Consider the following 18,578-nt stretch of genomic DNA (forward strand, 5'->3'; position numbering starts at 1 on the left):
AGCTGAGCCCACAGGGCAGCTATACTGCTAATGATCCACCTCACAGGTACCAGCACTTTCTGGACCCATTTCACACTTATTTCAACCTGCTTCATGAGAATCACTGACAATTTTGTCCCTGACTTTGGCAGAATTTAGGTTGGTAGAAGCTGAGCAAGACTGAAAATATCTCTGAGCACAAAGCAGGGGCTGCAAAGACCTGCAGCTGGACCTTGACGTGTCCATCCTTGCTTCCTCCTGTCCTACCCCTACAAGGAGAACAAGGGGCCATGCATGTGAGATGCCTCCCCTGTCCGTGCCCATCTCGTGCTTGCAGGCTTTACCTTGTGTAATCGAGCCCCGCATGTGATGCTGCTCCTTTAGGTTATGGGGACTGTGTCGGTCTGGAGGGATCGCTCGACCCATGAGACCTAGAACAGATCCAAGAGGGAAAGTGGGGCTGTGACACAGGAGTTCATTTACAATTAATACATGACAGTGTCCCAAGGATGCCTGGGACAAAACACCAACAATTTCTAAATTATTTATTTTTCCTTTTTTTTTAAAAAATGTGCTTCTTTTTTTGTATTCCTGAAGCTGGTCTGTCAGGACAGACACTCAAGGCAAACAGGTCACTCTACATCCCTTGTTTTCCCATGCTGGTCAGATGCTGTCAGATGCAAACCACTGCCAGAACACTGGCACAGGAAGATGCATCATGTAGACGAGGTCTCCACACGTCACTAACATAACACAGGTGAAAGGTTTCATCCAGACCCACCTTCAATGCTGGTAGATAAGGTATCACGGGCTGATAAGCCCCGGCTGATCCTCCCCTCCATCATATCATAGGTCCGCTTAGTTCCTGTGGTCTCATGCGAAGCTCCCGAGCTCCTGCTGTCTTCTTTGGGACACTGAGAAGCAGCAACTCCACCTGGGGGAGGGAACACCAAGAGGCACCACCATGAGCATGGAAAGTCAGCACGGGCCAAGAGAGGGTGTTTACTGCTGTTTGTGTGTGTTGCTGAGGGGTCAGATCCCATCCCACCATCAGCCACCACTATACAGTGCCAGAAACATCGCACAGGACTGACTTCCAGGAAATTCAGCTGGTGTTTTCTCCCATCCCTGCCTGCCTCAGACTCCAGATCTGTGCCTCCCGCTTGAGTAGGAGGATCCACCCTGTCGTGTCCCATTCCCTCCCTCCCTGGTGGGGCCATCCCTTGGGCAGAAGAACAGCCTGGAGCCAGTGGGAGCAGCTGTAGTTCCACTGAACTTGGCTCTTTGGGTCTGGGGAGTTTTGTTTTTTTTCCCCGTTGTTTTGATTTTTGCTAGACACCTACTGTTTGGGATCTTGGCCAGCCTTAACATTTGCCGAGACACTCCCTGGGTGAGAAAATCAGGGAAAACAGAGGAGAAGCAAAGTTGAGAATGATTCCTTTGAAACAGCACTGAGCAGGACTGACAGAGCGAGCGCTAGAGTGAGGAGAGACCACCGACTGCCCCTGATCCGAACCTGGAGCGACAAGCAGCGGGCATCTGTCCTGAGCTACAGCCCCACCACCAGCACAGCCCTGCCCGTGCCAGGCAGCATCACACCCACCCCGGGCAACGGGCACCCATCACGTGCAGCGAGCTGTGAATTCAGCAGCTTCTGATCCAGCTGAATGCCTCGGGTTTATGCCACGAGCTCCAAACAGGATGTCAGCTAGGAGAGACAAACGCCTCTGCCCATCATCCCTGGCCAGGCTGCCCTTGCCAGGGATCGCCAGCGCCCTAATCCTCCTCTTTGTGGGCAGAGAAGGTGGTTGTACAATTAGAGAAAGCAGGGAAGTTAAAAACATTCATTCTATTGTGGACAATCAGGAAAAAACTCTTCCTTGGCAAAACCAGCAATTAATAAAATGGGATTATTACAACTTCACACCCACTGTTGTTTTCCGCAGTCAGCACCCACTCAATCCACAAAATGTTTGGGGCTGTGTGTGGGGAAACAAGAGGGGGTCCGTGCCTGAGCTTTTGCTTCAGCTCCATTTGACAGGAGAAATCCGGGGGTGACATTCAGAATCAGCCAAGCACCGTGCGGGCGATGTGCCTGCACCCTGTCATCAAGGCACATCTGTTGCCACCAGCCCTTCTGCAGGAGGGGACGTGCTCCCAGGCACCCTTTGTACCACCGGGAAGCAGGGGGAGGGCGCGAGGGAGAAGAGAGACTAAACAGAAAGAAAACCATTCCAAACCCACGTCCCTCGCCTTGCAGAAGCCATCAGCAATCATATGCAGGATGAGAATAACCAATCTAGCACAATTCAGCTCACACATGCTACAGGATCTCGTCTCATTACAGCTCTTTTATTTTAAGCACCCTCATGACACTAAAGAATTTGCAATTTTTTTTCTGCTTGCCAAAATTCATAATCACCAACAGTTTCAGTTTTCTTATTTAATTTTTTTTTTAACTCTTCTGTTCCTGGGCTGCTCAGCCTTGCCAGGCTGTACAGGGGGAAGGAGAGAGGCAGGGCTGGCAAGGCTGCAGCAGCTCACGGGATCACTTGGGATGTGATAAACGCTATCAAGCATGTAAAAGGCTGCTGGGGAGAGGAAGGAATTAATTCCTCATCTGTGTCTGTGGGGGGTAGCATGAGAGGTGATGGACACAGGCTGCAGCCAAGGAGACTCGGGCTGACACAAGCAACAGGGAAGAGTTCGATCTGCAGCTCTCCCTCATTGCCTGGAGTAGGATCCCAGCACTGGGCACGGGCAACACTCACTGCCAGGAGCCCTCCCCATCTCTCCCTGATGGTGCCATTTCTGAGATCAACCTCGTTCGACCCCCAGCCCGGGCAGAGGTGATTAAAATAGCTTCTTGCACAAACAAGTCCTGAAACACTTCCTGCGTCCTCCCTGGTCCAAGCCTTGCCAACTGTCCCAAAGGGCATCCAGACACAAGTCTTCCACAGTGACATTTCTTATCTGGGCTAGAGTTGACAGCAGACCCAGGGGGACATGCTATGAGCCAGTTTCCATGTGGCAGGCGAAAGACACAGCACAGAGCCCTGTCCTGAAAGGTCCCTGCAGTCCCAGGACACACATGAAGGTGACATCAGCTGGAGCTTGAGAGTTGTCCCCATGGCCTGACCTGAACCTTCTGGCTCTGGATAAAACAACCCAGCCCATGATGAAACGAGCTGCCTGCACTTGTGGGCAGGAGACACACGAGAATCTGACATCTGTGGGACACACTCTGCCTGCAGCACTGACCACAGGGCCCAGGCTGCTGGGGATGCCCCAGGGAGGGAGGAAGAGGGCTCAGGCAGCACAGCAGCTTGCCAGAGACACGTACTGAAGTAGCTGAAGTTGGGATCTGCTCCTTAGTCATCATCCCCAGACTCAACTGAGAAGGGAGGTGACACATGAGGACGGCCATCCCTGTGCACACCAAAGCACATGCCAGTGCTTTACCCCAAGAGCATGCAGAGCTGCAGCACCTGTAAGCTGGCTCTTCCTGACCCCAAGTGCAGGCCAGGAGCAGTCCAGCTCCACAACAGAGACGCCTGACCCAGCACATGGTGAAAAGCAAGAATGGAGTTGTTTCCAGCCTCACTGGAGAGGAACATCTGCTTATCTCCAATGGGAGGCACCGGGACACGCAGAGCAGCTTTGATGGCCAGTGCTGTGATGGGCTGAGCAGGCGCAGAGCAGGCAGGAGCAGCTGGTGACCACCTGCTGGCACCACTAATGCAGCGAGGCACCGCCGGCATTTACTGAGGAAAGGCGTTCCTGTGCTGTGCGGGTGCGGCAGCAGCCAACACATCCCCAGACAGGCTCCTTGTGGGATGCAGGAACGGCTTCGCCACCTCCAATAGCTCTAGCAAAGCTCACCAGATACGGAGGCTGAGTCCAGGAGGATTCCTGCAGGGCAGCCCCTTGCTGGAAAACCCTCACAGTGCCCAAGTCAATGCAGGTGAGAATCCGACATACAAATAAACTGCTATGCCGAACTACCTGACTTGCCTCCATCTTGCAGGTTTTTGAGTCCACCTTGGCCCAAGAGTTTGGGGGTGCTCTCGTAATGTTTTCAATCAGTCCCCCTCCAGCACAGGGTGTTCGGCATGAAGGTAACACCTTCCTACCTGGTCCTCTCCTCTTCCCTGTTTCCCAAAGCCAGCCAAAATCATTGCAACCCTGCCTGCCGTCTCTAAGGCAACACAACCACATGGGACAGACAGACACAGGGCACCAGGGTGGGAAGGGTGAGAAGTGCTGGCCTGCTGTACTTTGTCAGCGTTTCCTCGAATAGCTCTCAAGTCCCAGCCACAGTGGCACAAACCCCTCGCATCTGCCCTAAAAAGGCAGAGAGGATTAGGACTTACCCTCGTAGGACAGCACGTGGCCCTTCTTCCCTTCGTAGATGACATGTCCTTTGGGCACGGCATCCTCCCTCGCTTTCTCTGCTCTGCTGGGGCTGTCTTCTCCGATTATCCTGGTAATGGTTCCTTTGTACAGCACTTCTGCTGGGGTGCCCTTGGAAAGCCACCAAGATCCATATTTAACAGTGTCACAACCAATTAAGCAAGCGCCGCGCGGGGACAGGCTGTTCCTCGCGGGAAGCTGAGCAGAGGGAGCACACCCGGCCTCCGCTTCCTGGCGCAGCCAACAGCGAGGGACTTGCAGCTTAATTATTGATGAGAATGATAACGAGGAGCGGTAAAAAGGTACGTGATCTGTGTGAGGCTGCTGGGAAGGGGCAGGGGATGAGGACAGCACAGACCTCCGGAACAGCAGCTCTCACCCTGCATGTTTTGGAGTAAGCTATCCGGCCTGCTCCCTCTCCCCAGGTTTGGGGGACAGGGCTGGTGCTCCCCTGGGGACACCTTAGTGACAGCAGGCACTGCTCCAGCGTTAGCTTCTTCCCTGCAGCCTATTCCCCCAGCTTGGCACAGGAGCCACAGAGATGTCCTGCCCACCCAGGCACATCTGCTGGCAGCAGTGTGACCTTCAGCGAGCTGCCTGCGTGCGGGAGCTGGCGGCTGGCAGCGCGCCCGGGCGAGACGGCAGGCGACAGCCAAACCGGTCCCAGAGCAGGTCGGGGAGTAGAGCCTGCCTAAGCTCTCCAACAGGAACAGCATCGGGCTCCCCACACCAACTGTGTGAGCTGAAACCTCTCCTTTGCCACAGGCACTCGCAGACACAGCTCACAGCACCTGCCCCCCTGAATCCCCTTCAAAACACACAGAGCTGGATGCCCCTGAAGAGTGGCTGGTGATTAACACCCTTCTGCCACTGTGACCTGTCGGTGCCAAGTGGGAACAGCCACCATGGGGTGACAGTCCCCCTTTCCCATCTCTGGGAAGGCACAATGATGCTGGCAGAGACACTCCTGACACCTGCCTACTGAGCTCATTTAACCCCAGCAAGACCCAGAACTGATGCCTGGGAAGCCTCGGGGACGCGATGCCCCCGCCAGCTTTGCTGGTGCTTCCAGGTTGTGCCATTCAGGCTATTTTCCCACCCCTGCTTAGGGATGCACCTGCTCTTTACCAAGCCCTCAGAGTAGCAGCAGTCCCCAAAACCCAGGATGTGCCAGCGCGTGGGTTCAGTGCTCTGGTCATTCACCCTTGTGGTGGACCTGGGTACCTGGTAATGGCTCTCCCAGCCCCAGGTAAGGTACCTCCCTTCCAGGGACGTGCTCCAAGGGGATGTGAAAGCAAGTGATGACAGATGGCTTCAGAGCAGAGAGCATATATTCAAGATCTGCTTCCTGTGAACTGGATGACTAATCTGAGATCAAGTATCAGCTCTGGTACCAGGAGCTGCTGCCAGAACAGGGGGCTCCTTCTCCCCAGCCGGAGCAGAGGGATGCAGGCTGCTGGGCCAGCAAAGGAGCCAGGCAATGCCCTGGGTCTAGGCTTGGTACCTTAATTCCAAGCCAAACAAAAGAATCTGGCTGGATTCATTATCTGTATGCAAAACTGTCTCAACAAACTCTGCTGATTTCCTGAACTGACACATGGTACTCGAGGTCCTTCACACCCACCCACTGCTGCCCACAGCTGCTGCAGGAGCATCTGAGAGGATGGAGCAAATGTTTGCTCTGATGGGTTATTTACAGCCCCTGAGTACCCATTCCTGGCAGTTGTTGGACACAGGGCACCAGGCAAGCTAAGCTTTGCTCTGGGCCAGGACTCAGGGTCAAGTCCCCAGGGCCAAAGCCAACATGGTCATCCTCCTTGAAGAAGGCAGGCAAAAACTGGAGCCTGAGTGTCTTTAAACATCTGAATGATGGCCAGATAAAATCCCCACAGGAAACAGATTTTTTTTTTTAATGCTCTCCACTCTGTTACCAGATGAGCAATAACTCACACCGCAAGAAACTATTGCCCGCTTGCCAGCTGCTCTTCTGAAGATGGATGGTGGAGATTAAGGCCGAAGTATCTTCCTGCTGAAGAGCCTTAGGGCAGGACCCCCAGCCCAGCACGCTCAGCCCTGGCAGGAGCTCCTGCTACCTTACCTGCCCCTTACAGCCTCCTCCCTCCTCCACCTGGCCTGGGCACTCCACCCATCTCCTTTGCTCTGTTCCACTTCCTTGCCCTGGCAAGATGATTTTCCCAGAGCCATTTACAGCTGCTTTTGCCTCTGTTCTTGACAGCTACAAAAGGCAAAGCCGGGTTTAAAGGTGTTGTAAGGCTGCATTGCTGTTTTCTGGGCTCTGCTCTTCTGCAGTCTCCGCTCACGGAACGTGGCTCGTGCCATCCCAAGTGGCGGCTGTGGGAGCATCACAGAGCTGCTGCACAGCCCTGTGCTGCACACCCCGTGTGCCCCACAAACCCCCAGTGCCCGTGTCCAGCACAAGCTGCAGCTGCCAGCACCCAGGAAGCAACACCCTCAGGAGACAAGGCACCTACATGTGTGATGGACCCTCGGTAGGTGATGGGCGACTCCGGAGGGGGTCTGGATGTGGGTGTTCCTTTGGTGATGCTTCCTCCCGAGGCAGAGCTGAGGGAAGTACCTGTAGGACACAAAGCCAAAGCCCGTGAGCTGGGGGCTGGATTTGCTGTTCAGCACAAAACCCGTGGGGCTGAGACTACCAAGCGCAGGATTTGACCCAGTCTCTAGCAAGGTACTTCAAGAGCTGTCAGTGTTCAATCCCAAGCCTTGCCCACCCCTTGGCACCAAGTCTCTTGAGAAACCCATCCCTGTGAGTGTGGGGTGGGGAGGAGGTAAAAGATAGGTATTTTGAGGCTATCAGCTCCCTGCTGTCTTTGTGGAGGTGCCGGGCAGATTTATGAGCCTGGGAGAAAGCACAGCCTGGCTCAGCCTCTCCTGATGTGATCACAGTAGCTCTGTGGCGAGATGCAGCTCAGGGTGGCTTGAGTTCATTCATACAGATCTGTCCTGGGTTGGAGCCAGCCCACCACACTCAGGCTCCTGACTGCCTTACTGGGGGGGGATTCACAAACCAGAATTTGCACTAAAAAGCAACGCCTTTGCATTTGTTTTCTTCTGCCAGGCTAATGGGGAAAGAAATCCGTGAGGGCTGTATTTAACCAAATGGGGGTCCCTGTCCAGCTGCAGCGGCAGCAGCAGTGAAAAGCATGAAAATACTAATTAATGTAATATAAAAAGGTCTTGCTTTGTCTTAAGTAACAGATTTTCAGGTGCGCCTTGAACACAAAACCTCCGCCAGAATCAATACCTGAGGCCCTGATTTGGGGAGGCAGAGAAAAGGGGCAAAGAGACATCTTTGGCTGGGTGCAATTCCACAAATCAAACCTGAGATCACTGGGCAGCTGCAGCCAGTGTGGCATTCACCAGGCTTGGCAGTGCCAGCATCCCTCCCTTCCCAGAGCTGGGGCACGCGCTGACCGCTGTGGGTGCTCACCCCGCAGGATGGAGCCCTCCTGGGATGGCTGCAGAACCAGACTTTCCGGCTGGCTGGCCTGGCTTCTAGGAGAAAGTTGTTCCTGCTTTACTCCAGGAAAAGGCACTGGAAAACATTAACCATGTATCAGCATAGGTGCAGGACACAGGGCCATAGCCCTCAGCTGGCTCCAGCTCTGAGGTGGCACCTTCTTGGCACCGTTGCCATTCCCAGCTCTTTGGGATGTGCTCCTGCAGGGTGAATACACAAATGCCATCGAGCAAAGCCAGATCCCTTGCCCTGGCACTGCCCACAACGGGACCCGAGCTGACACTGAAAACCCTGTGCTGGTCTGTAACAGGACCGACACACAGTGGGAAACAGAGCTCATATCCCTCCTCCCCAGGCTTGATCCCACACCCATTCCCTCCTGCTGTTAAGAAAAGCTTCCAAATCTGCAGACTAAACACTTTCTTTGTTCACTTCAGGCCATTTACTCTTTATCCTACCAGCCTGGGGAGCAACAATATATTTCCTTCCTTCTATCACAGTATTAGCTGGAGGGTATTTATAGGCTGGGAAGCGTCCCTGACCGAGTTGTTGCTTTCCTATACTGCACAAATTTAGCTCCATGTGTCTCTGCTCTCCTGATGGGACTAATCCTTTCATCCTCTTAGCAGTTCTCTCTGTGTGCTCCCTTGCTGTGCCCTGTGCTCCTTTCCCCTATGCTGCTGGCAAGCTCGCTCCCTGCTGCTCTCAGAGCACATGAGAAACAACTTGTCTCCCAGCTCCTTACCCAGTTTCTTGGGATCCATGGCTAGTGGCAGGCCCATGGTGATGGAACCGACGGGAACCTTGGCATGCTCGGGGCTGTAGGGTGTGTGGAGCTGGATGGGCATTCCCTGTGGGCCGAGAGGAGAGGTCAGGAACAACTGCTGGTCCCTGTGAGGCATCTCCACTGCTCACACCTATCAATATCCTACCTGGGAAATGGATCCGACGGATCTCTCCAGCACGGAGGGGTGCTTGGTGGAGGAGATGAGGGGAGGAGGGTTGGAGATGCTGGCTAGTCTCTGCAGCCCTGAGCGAGAGCTCTCATGCAGGTTCAGTGGGATGGGGTGTCCTGTGAGGAAAACACAAATGTTTGTGAGAGCGAGGGCAGGGAGAGCAGCTGCAGCCATCAGAGAGCAAAGGGGCACGGGAGGGAGCAGGGGCTGGATGCACTGACCCGGCCGGCTGTGAGCCTGCACGAGGCTCCAAGTCACACGATCATTTTGGAAAGGACTGGAATAGTTTGAATTACTGCCTTGTCCCCTCTGCTGCCAGAGGATGAGCTGCGCCCGAGCTGTCTGCCCTCCAGCCAGAGAGGACAGCGCAGCGAGGGATAAAACCTGTCTGACTTTGCACCCACACTGCTCTGTGACAAACCACACCCCTAAACCTGCCCCAGAGCTGGGAGACGCTTGACCGTCCTGGGACCTTTAAATAGCCCAACCTGTGATAGTGGCTGCAAGCACAGCCTCTGTGCTCAGCCCCAGGTCAGGCAGAGGAGGGCACATGCCACACAGCCAGGGGGTTTTACTTGCCTGGTGGGTTATACTGGAACAAGTGGGGCTCCACCTGGGGAGACGTTTTGATCACATCCCGGGGGTAGGACAGAACAGGGGGCCAGCAGGAGGCAGCCATCGACTCTGCACTCAGCTTCTGAGCCTCTGCAATGGCTGAGAAATGCACGGACTTTTCTGCAAGGGACACAGAAAGAAACCGTGTGGTCAGTGGCCAGCATGGGTGAGGGGTGCCTGTGAGCACGGGCAGGGAAGCCAGAACCAGCTCCAAGCACAGGAGATGGCCAGGAGGCGAGGGCTCAACTCCCCAGCCAAGCTAAAAGGAAAAAGCTCTGTGTCACTGCCTGGGTTTGACAGCATTTATTTTACTCAGGTATCTCAAGTGCGATGGGACATCTGTGTTGGTGACTCTGCTGGTGCCCACTGCCAGCAGGAAGCTCCATGGACCTGGTGCCACCCCACCTCACCCAGGAGAGGAGATGGCATTTGGCATGCAGCTGGGTGCAGAGTCCAGCTCCTTGCCCGGGCTTGGCCATTAGTGAATTGCTCCTGGGCAGCTCCTGCCTGTGCCCACAGCTCCACATCATCCCAGCATGGCAGGGCTGGAGGATTAATGATGATGCTGCCAAATCCTTCCCTGATGTTAAAGCCAAGAAGCAGCAATGTTGGCATCCCTCTGGTGCATGGGGGACATCCAGAGGGCACCAGCTCGCTGGTGACTACACTGTCTGTGGTGTGCAGCTGGGCACAGGGTGCCTGCAGAGCCCCAGGCCACTGCCAGGACCACTGCAATGCCAGCACACCAGGGACAGGCTCTTCCCCACATCACATGGAGATGTGAAAGCTCAGCCGCTCTTAAAGGCCGGCTCCATGCTATGAACCATTTGTAAGCTGTGGGAAGGGGCCAGAAATAATGGCATCAGTTTCTCAGACAGCAAGGGAAAAGCACACTGATGTTCTCTGAACACCTGGGACAAGCACGCTGCACGAGACCGTCAAAGGCAAAGGAAGACGGAGACGGGCTCTGCGGAACAACCACATGAGGGAGGCTCGCTGGTCCTCTCTGAGGCACAGTGGCTGGGGGCAGGAAAGTTTCCTGAAATTACCTGGTTCAGGGCATCCTGGATACCAGGCTGGGTTCATCCTGGCTATAAAAAGGCTGACGGGAGGCCAAGAAGAGCTTAGTGATGGAGGAGCTGTGCTGGGGACACCTGAAGCCTGCCATGTGCTGAAAGATGCTGAGGAAAAGAGAGGCTTAATCTGCTCTATGCCAAGTGCATCCTCACACTTGGCTAAGCAGATGGATGAGACAGCCTTTTCTGGATGGATTAGAGGCAGGTTTGGTAGGATTTGCTTGTAATCAATAAACACTTCATTTTGCACTGCCCTTCCTCCCCAGACCCACCTGTGTAACGTTTGCAGTGACCAGAAATTAGAAACTGGGCAGTAAACAATAGCAATCACAAATGAACCCAGCCTTTAACCATCAATTTTTGATAAAAATAGATGCCTGAATCCTGCTAAGCCTAATAATAGGGCAAGTAGATTATCAGAGGCCCAATTTAATGAGGCTTTACTACATTATCGTTATTAATGCTCAGTGTATTCAGAAGCAGGGAGATTATTCTTGTCTGCTTCAGTGAGAGAAGAAATCCATTCTGGGCACACAGAGGTGCGCAGGCACTAACACCTCTGCAGCCCGGCGGGGCCAGACCTTGGCTGTGGCCTCTTCCCTCCCCACGTGGGATCCCAGAGAGGATCCCTTCATCCTGACAACAGAGGGGAATCCAGGCGCATCCTCCACACTGACAGAGAGTCCCTGGCACATCCACACTCCCTGACCATCTCCCCTTCAGCTCGGCCCCATTCAGCTCTGCTCGTGTGGGGGCAAACAGTGCTGGGAAGTCCCAGCTGAAGACGCTCCCTGACGCCAAGGCACTGTCAGCCAAGGCTATATGCACCCTGGATGGCTCTTGGAGAGCCTCGTCCTCCTCCCCTCCCCGTGGGAGCTGTCCCCTCCCCGGCGAGCCTCTCCAGCCTGTGAAATGTGGCCAGTTCCTAATTGCCCTCGCATTAGAGGGTGGCTATAACTCAGCCAGCTTTTGATAAAATAGCACTTACACGGGGAAGAGAGAGTTCCTATTACCGTTTATCAAGTCCCTGGAATGGGAGCGAAGGAGTCAGAGTTTATATGATCCGTCATCCAAATTAATGCTCTTGGCTCCACATTGCCTACAAAGGCCAAATGAAACACAACTAAATCAACACAAAACACACCGCTGGCGCTCCAACCGCCGAGCGATAACCGAAGATACGCCCGACGGCAACCCGGCACTGGGGAAAGGATCCGTCTGCCTGCCGGTGAGATCCAGGCAGGGCTGCCTGCCTCTGCCCAGCCCCGTGATTAGCAGCTCCTCTTGGAAGGCAGGGAAGAGAGGGCAGTGCTCAGGAAGGTATGGCTGGCTGGCCGCCCTCCAAGCTGATACAGCCGCAGCCAGCGGCTGCGAGGCAGCCAACGCCTCGGCCAGGATGTGTGCAAGACTTGGCTTTGAAGCGGATCCAGAGCCGTGTGAAGGATGTTGATCTCCGGAGCGGTTGCAGGAGTTCAAGCTCTCTTATCGAGCAGGGGAGAAACAGGAGTACCTGCTCTGGTGGAGTCAGCCCCTTGCTGAGAGGTGGCACAAGGCTGGTCTCCAGAGGGCTCTGCAGGCTGTGCTGGACTCTAACTCCAAGCCATGTGGCAGCCTAATGTCTGCAGTCTGGATGCCTGCCACTTCACTGGGATGCCTTGGAGAGCAGGGGAGGGAAGGGATGCACATGGATTTGCCAGGACTATCTGGCTATCTCCCTTCTAACCCCTGACCCACAGCCAGGATTTGTTCCAAGAGGCAGAGACAGCACCGAGACGGTGCCTGAGTCCATACTTGTACTGAAATCAGGGATTTGGGGGAGTTGATTTCTCCCTGCAAGGCGACTCATCGCAAACCTGCTGGTTTTCAAAACAGAGATGCATTCCCACTATGAACAGAGGAGACCAGCCTCTGTCTCCCCGGGGTCCCCATGCATTCCAGACTCACTGTGGCACCCAGCACAGATGCACAGCCACACAGGGCTTGGAGAGCACACAGCTGGAGCCCAAGACCTGCTGAGGCATTTGCAGGGATATAGGGAGGCATAATTACTTTCATTAACATGAAAGATTCAGAGCTCTACAGAGGAGAGAATAAAGTGCTTCATGTCATTAGTGCTTCGAAGAGAACAAAGCAACAAAAGATCCACCTGGATAACAGATCTTTGTATTTGATAATGGTGCCAGCAGGTCGCAGAGTGGCACGGTTGACTTCAACCCCTAAACCCTGCCTTGTACCTCATACCCACAAATTTGCTTCATCTCCTCATTCTCCTGTGGCCAGGAGGAGCTGCAGCACTGGGACATGGGCAGTGCAGAGCTCTGGGCTGGAGTGCTGGCTGTGGCACCCAGCTCACAAGGAAGCTGAACAGTGCAGCATCAGATCTGCCCAGGATCTGATCAGGATTACGGCACAGGAGATCAAACCTGATTACCTGCCACTGGGGGGGAAGAGCCGGAGGGGAACTGTTCCACCTGGGCAGCAAACAGGAGCACAGGGGGATAAGATCAAGTGGAAATAGGACATCATGGGTGGCAACACCATGACTTAGGGGAAACTCCCTTTTTTGCAAGGTGAGCAGTCACCTTCCTTGCCTACATGCAAAACATTCTGAAGGTGCGATGCACACATGGTGCTATTTAATGTTTGAAAAAATTGTGGCCAAGTGCCAGCAACCAGCTCTTTTTGCAAGCACATCCTTCTGTCCAGAGGGACATGACAGCTTGAGGAATAACTACCTGGGCCTGGACACTGCAGAGCAGGCTGCTACAGTCCTGGCTGCCAGAGGGTGAACTAGTGCAGTGATTTTCCAGCAAAGATCACAGCCCAAGTCCAGTGCCCCTCAGTGCAGTCTCATCCACCCTCCTCTTCCATGCACAAGTAGGTGATTTTTGCAGCTGCACCCATTCCTGTGTGGGATCCAGCACTGGCAGACATAGTACCCACCCAAGCCCAACTTCTCTGCTCCTGACTGTGCCATTGGTGACAGCCTCTCTTCCTAACAACTGAGCCACGGGCTGGCTGTGGGGGGCAGGGACACAGACTCTGAACTGGAACAGACTCTAACACTCAGATTAAAAACACATTCAGAGGATGGTCTCATCAGGACTTCCCGTCTCTCCTTAACCTTGATCCCCAGGTGCTCAAGCTAATAATGTTTCAGATGTTCTGCGGTGGGAACCTCTGAATTGCTCATTAGGCAGCCAAACCACATCAGAGCTATTCCGGGGAGAAAGCACTGGGAATCTTTACAGGAACCTTTGGACTCCGAGTCACAGTATTAGCATTGATTTTAAATGAAATAATGGTCCCTGCTGTGCATTAAAAGCATTCTTTATAGAAAGCCAGCAAGGTAGAAAAGAGCCATTGTACCCAGAGCCTTGGCATGCCTCCAGGCCCCTCTGCTCTCGGGTGAATGGCAGACGCTAATAAAGGCAATCTTCACCTCCTCGGCGCTCCACACTGCCCGGTGTTTGCTGTGGGCTCAATGAGACATGATGTACTGTCTAATGAACACGGGAAATTAGCCATGCCTCTCTCGTCCTGCCTCAAGATGCTATTAAAGAGCTTTCAGGGGTCGAAACAAGCTTTCGCCTAAGAGGGGGAAAGCTGCTGGCTGCGTACAGCTGCACACCCCGGGCACTCCGCGCGGATAAACACGCACACAGCCGTACCTTCCTTGTCACCAACAGCGGGGCTCCGGCTCTTCCCCCTGGGACTGCTGCTGGGCTGCTGCTGCTCCTTCTCAGCCTGCTGCTGCTGGGACTGTGAGAGCTTGCTCGGGGGCATGTCCTCACGGGCAGACTCGTGGGCTTTTGTGATCTGCTGCTGGTAGAGAGCCAAGGCGTGGGGAGGCACCTGAGGCTTCGCACTTCCACTCTGCAATATCCCCTCTGAGAAACCTTCAGAAATCTGCAAAGCAGTAAGAATTGGTGACACTCATCATGTGCTGCTGACATCCATAACAATCTTGAAGACATCAGGACCCATGAGAAGCCCCTGCCCCACACTATCACAGCCAAGTCTTAGCAGAGACCAAACAGGGCTTCAAAGCTCACTAGCCACAGGAGATTAAAAAAGCCCACGACAAAGAGTATCAGCTCTGCGCTGGTGATACTACAGGAAAGAGTCAGACTTGTTCAAAACCTCTCATCTATAGTTAGGTGCTTGTAGCTTTTGCCAGAAGTTACATTACAGCAGCCACATCTTAAGCTGCAATATGGGAAACTGGAAGAGCATCAGGAATGGGTCCTCCCTGAGCATGCAAACCCCAAAGCAGGGATTTCCTCCCTGCCCACCCTGTGTCGCTGCTCCTCCGGTGCTGACCCTGGAGATACCAAGATGCTTCTTCTCACAGCCCAAGTCACTGTACCAGTACTTTCAATACATGGCTACTGGGTAGTCAAAAACAGGACCAAGCAAAGCTTCTGGGTGAGGAAGGTGATACCCTCCAAGCACGAGATGAAGTGCAGGGCTGGGAAGGTGCACTCTCTCTTTTTAAAGCAATGGGAGGCAGCAGTCATGTGGCAATGAAAAGCTTTTTCTGTCCAGACCTCCCACGATTTTCTGATAAAAGAGCTCAAGAGACATCCAAATGCTGCTGGCAGAACTGCTCCAGCAGCTGGGAACACACTCTGCACAAGGAGCACCTTGCCTGGCCGGGGACTTGCACCGCCCAGGCACAGCTCTCTGAGGACCTGAGGCCATCCCCAGGGATGAGCACATCCTTGCAACCCTGACACACACCACGGAGCCCAGCGGGAGAGCATGCACGAGGTGCAGGCTGCCCTCTCCAGGAGGGTACTCACAATGGGAGGGATGGCAGCAGCTCTCTGCTTCAGCTGTTTCAGGTCCAGCGGCTTCTGCGGCGAGGAGTTGAGCCTGGTGTCGCTGGCCGTGTTGAGCAGGCTGGGCCGGGGGGACAGCAACCTGGAACCAAAACACGCACGTCAGCCATGGACAGGCTTCATGGCCCAGGGCTCCCCCACACCCTGCACCCCCGTTTTGTGCTGCCAAGCCTAGAGGACATCCTCTGCATCAGAGAGGAGCGTGCTGGACCACTGCTCACTGCTGGGAATCCGGGCTCAAAGACAACCCCCATGGGACTACATGCTCAAACAAGACCCTTACGTCTGGCTCAAGGGGCTCTTGAGCCCACTTTCCTTCATCCCCATGTTATTTCTAATAAATCTGCTGTTGTCCAGAATAAACCTGAGGGAGAATGGACTCCAGAGCTGGGTGTTACAGAGCAAGTGACCAGTTCAGATTTCATTTGGACATCATGCTACCCTCCAGAGCTGAAATGTAGGGCTCGCTTGGCACTAGGGATCGGCCTCACGCTATTCCTCAAGGACTGTCTTTTATCAAGGTGCTAAAGCCAGGGCAAGCCACCACATGCAGGCAACTGGGGCGCCTGGGTCACTTGAAAGATGAGAGGCTGGATTTGGACGGGATTTGGTACTCAGCAGCCCAGCAGCTGTGCAGCCCTGTACCCTCACCACTTGCTCTTCCCCTTGGCTGTTTGAGCCGCCTGGTAGACACTCAGCCAGCCGTGCAGAGCTCCTGTGCAAACATGGGGGGCATCCCCATGATACCACGAAAACGGGGTGGGATGGAGGTGTGCAAAGCCCATTGGTCAAACCCTCAGTGTGTCCAGCTCCCGAGCTTATGCCGAGACCTCAGAGACCACGTCTGTCCAGGCCATCTCTGCTTTCTCTCCCTCCTGACTCCAGTTTGTTGAAGCCAGTTCATAGCTTTCAAGCTTTACAGCTTGATTTGTTTATTTTAGCTGTTATTTCAGTGCTCTCTTCAGCCTATAAATTTCAAGGTCATTCCATGCTCACCCTTGGATGAATAAACAAGCGTGGCGGGGCCATGTGCGGGGAATAAACTCATCACGGCGCTGGGACTGCCCCAGCCCCTGCTCTGCACAGTGCCTGGCATCAGAGGGGAAGGGGACCCACCTCCACACTGGGACCAGGGTTAGGCACCCAGGGGAAACCGACCAAGGGACAGCAAATTTCAACTGCTCCCTAAATAATCCCAGTGATGTCTGCCTGTGGAGCCACATGGGTGTTGTGAAGCCACACTCCTGGAGGGGTTCAACGCCCCAAAGTCTGCTGAGACACAGAGCTGGGGACAAGGACACCCAGCACTTGTTCCCAAGATCTTCACGCCAGGCTGAGCTGTGGAACCACCAGCCCAGCAGCTGCTTCGTGCGCTCGCTGGTGCTTGAAGAGGTACATTTAAGCACCCTTAAAGTCCCTTTAAGCACTCTCAAGATCTTCAGGTTTCCTGAAGCCCTCCAGGATCCTGATGCTTCGGAAGCCAAAGTCAGTATTAAATTCATCAGTATGCAAATTGCCTAATTTATTACGTCCCTCCCAGCAGATCTTGCGCCAGACGATGGGATGCCTGTTGGGTGCTTTGCTCTGGAAATCACCATATGAACAACTCTTGGCATCTCTTATCAACCTGCTGCCAGCCCAGTGCCTCCCAAACCCAATCACCAGTGCCTTAAGATGGCTGACGGCATTGGGAAGGATGGGAAAACAGAGCAGGAAGGGGTCAGGAGGCTCACAGCTGAGCTTCTGCAGTGTGGAAATGTCCCCTCCCAGGCACGAAGCTTTGGGGATGACCAGGACACCGCATTTCCCATACTCTTACTTCTTCTGACACAGAGACAGGTGGGCACTAGTTTAACTTCCAGGTGATCCAACACACTGACACGTGACCCAGCCAAACACGATTCCCTAGTAGTTGTGCAAAGGCAGTGGCTACCAGATCTCCACAATGGGCTCCCCCAAGACAGAGACATGGCTGCAGCATGGCAGTGGCCTGGCAGAGTCCCTGCACCTGCGGCTGAGCCAGCAATGGGACATGCAGCACAGAGGTGGTCGGTGCAGGTGTCTCCTCTCCATGCTGCAGGTCTGCAGCGGTAGCTGTGCGTGGCCTCCCTCACATGTCCCCATCTGGCATGACCTCCTGCTGAACCACGTCCTGGCTGTGCTTGCAGCAGCCCTCCTGCAGCACTCGCTGCATGGAACCGCAGACAACCAGCTGCCTCCTTCAGCTTGGATGAGTTAAGGCCGCGCCTCCTCAATCCTGGACGTGTCTTTGCTAGCGCGAACTGCAGGAGGACCAAAATAAGGCTGCCCCTACTCTGAACTCCTTCCTTTCTCACCGCGGGGACACCCCAGCCACCCTCTGTCCTCTTCTGGGAGATGCCGAGGACAGCTTGATGCTTTCACAAGCGCAGGGAAGAGCACCCACGCCCCGCTGGCGCTGGGTGGGTGGGCGAGCATCGGGTGATGCGGTGACGGGGCGGCTCACGCGGCATCGCGGCAGCCCGGTCCTGCTCAGCGCGAGTCACGCTGCGGCAGCGGGGCTGCGCTAACGCCTGCGGGCCAGCAGCCCTCAGCCCACGGGGAAGGCAAGGGAGCAAAGCTACAGCTGGGAAGGGCAACCGAGTCCCCACCGGGAGCACGGCGGTGCCAAAAGCTCTGAGCCAGCTGAGGATCAACCCTGTGGGTGCTTCTGGGTTGGGAAGCGCCTGATGTCAGTGTCAGCTGCAGCCTTCCCATGCCGGCAGGCTCTGCTATCGCCCGCGCCTCATCACCACACCGGATGAGAGGAGTGGCCCGGGAGCTGCGGGACGCCTGTTTAATGTTTAATATTCCTGGAAGCTGGTAACTATTTGACAAGTGAGATAGGTGCTGACTCAGCGAGAAGCCGCGATAGAAAAGTCGTTCCCAAGACGACTTGCTCCTTTGCTGCTGGGAAGTCGGTACAAGCCACTGCTGTCCTGCTTTCGGTTGGGTTAATGTTAAACTGGAGGAGGACAGCCCTGCTGGCCTCACTCTCCCTTACTGGGAGATTTTCTCCTGTCTGGGAAAGAGGGGAGGGTGGGGAGGGGTGGTGCTGGACTCTGCCCATTGCTGGAGAGGAGCATCGCAGCCAAGAGGCCTCAGCCCTGCCACGGGGCCGGGGCCAGCAGCACCCGCACCACCCCTTGGCACCGCCAGCGCTGCTTCCAGCTGCTCG

General features: G+C 54.7%; 2 protein-coding genes across 16 annotated transcripts in view; both read right to left on the reverse strand.

Annotated features, from left to right (window-relative positions):
- NCOR2 (nuclear receptor corepressor 2) overlaps positions 1-18,578 on the reverse strand; it is a 228,319-nt gene that overhangs the window by 15,511 nt on the left and 194,230 nt on the right. For all 15 annotated transcript variants that reach the window (XM_032128353.1, XM_032128363.1, XM_032128352.1 and 12 more), the window contains 10 exons: positions 15,344-15,464; positions 14,210-14,447; positions 9,427-9,582; positions 8,824-8,963; positions 8,637-8,742; positions 7,862-7,966; positions 6,885-6,988; positions 4,353-4,503; positions 761-913; positions 324-410 (listed from right to left, as the gene is read on the reverse strand). In XM_032128353.1, coding sequence (XP_031984244.1) covers positions 324-410; positions 761-913; positions 4,353-4,503; positions 6,885-6,988; positions 7,862-7,966; positions 8,637-8,742; positions 8,824-8,963; positions 9,427-9,582; positions 14,210-14,447; positions 15,344-15,464 — 1,361 coding nt within the window. The remainder of the gene's footprint in view (positions 1-323; positions 411-760; positions 914-4,352; positions 4,504-6,884; positions 6,989-7,861; positions 7,967-8,636; positions 8,743-8,823; positions 8,964-9,426; positions 9,583-14,209; positions 14,448-15,343; positions 15,465-18,578) is intronic.
- Positions 931-4,346, reverse strand: LOC116453196. The gene is made up of 2 exons (XM_032128364.1): positions 3,119-4,346; positions 931-3,040 (listed from the first exon to the last, which is right to left on the reverse strand). The coding sequence occupies exons 1-2, from the start codon at positions 3,791-3,793 to the stop codon at positions 2,747-2,749; spliced, it is 969 nt and encodes a 322-aa protein (XP_031984255.1). The 5' UTR covers positions 3,794-4,346; the 3' UTR covers positions 931-2,746.

The sequence above is a fragment of the Corvus moneduloides genome, chromosome 18 (genome assembly GCF_009650955.1).
Source record: "Corvus moneduloides isolate bCorMon1 chromosome 18, bCorMon1.pri, whole genome shotgun sequence".
NCBI classification, from domain to species: Eukaryota; Metazoa; Chordata; class Aves; order Passeriformes; family Corvidae; genus Corvus; species Corvus moneduloides.

Bases quoted from the DNA above. Each gene is read 5' to 3' on its own strand.
- LOC116453196 (XM_032128364.1), bottom strand. From the start codon at position 3,793: ATGTGTTGGCTGCTGCCGCACCCGCACAGCACAGGAACGCCTTTCCTC. The intron at 3,041-3,118 runs GTCAGGCCATGG...GGGACCTTTCAG, and splicing joins TCCAGAGCCAGAAGGTTCAG to GACAGGGCTCTGTGCTGTGT.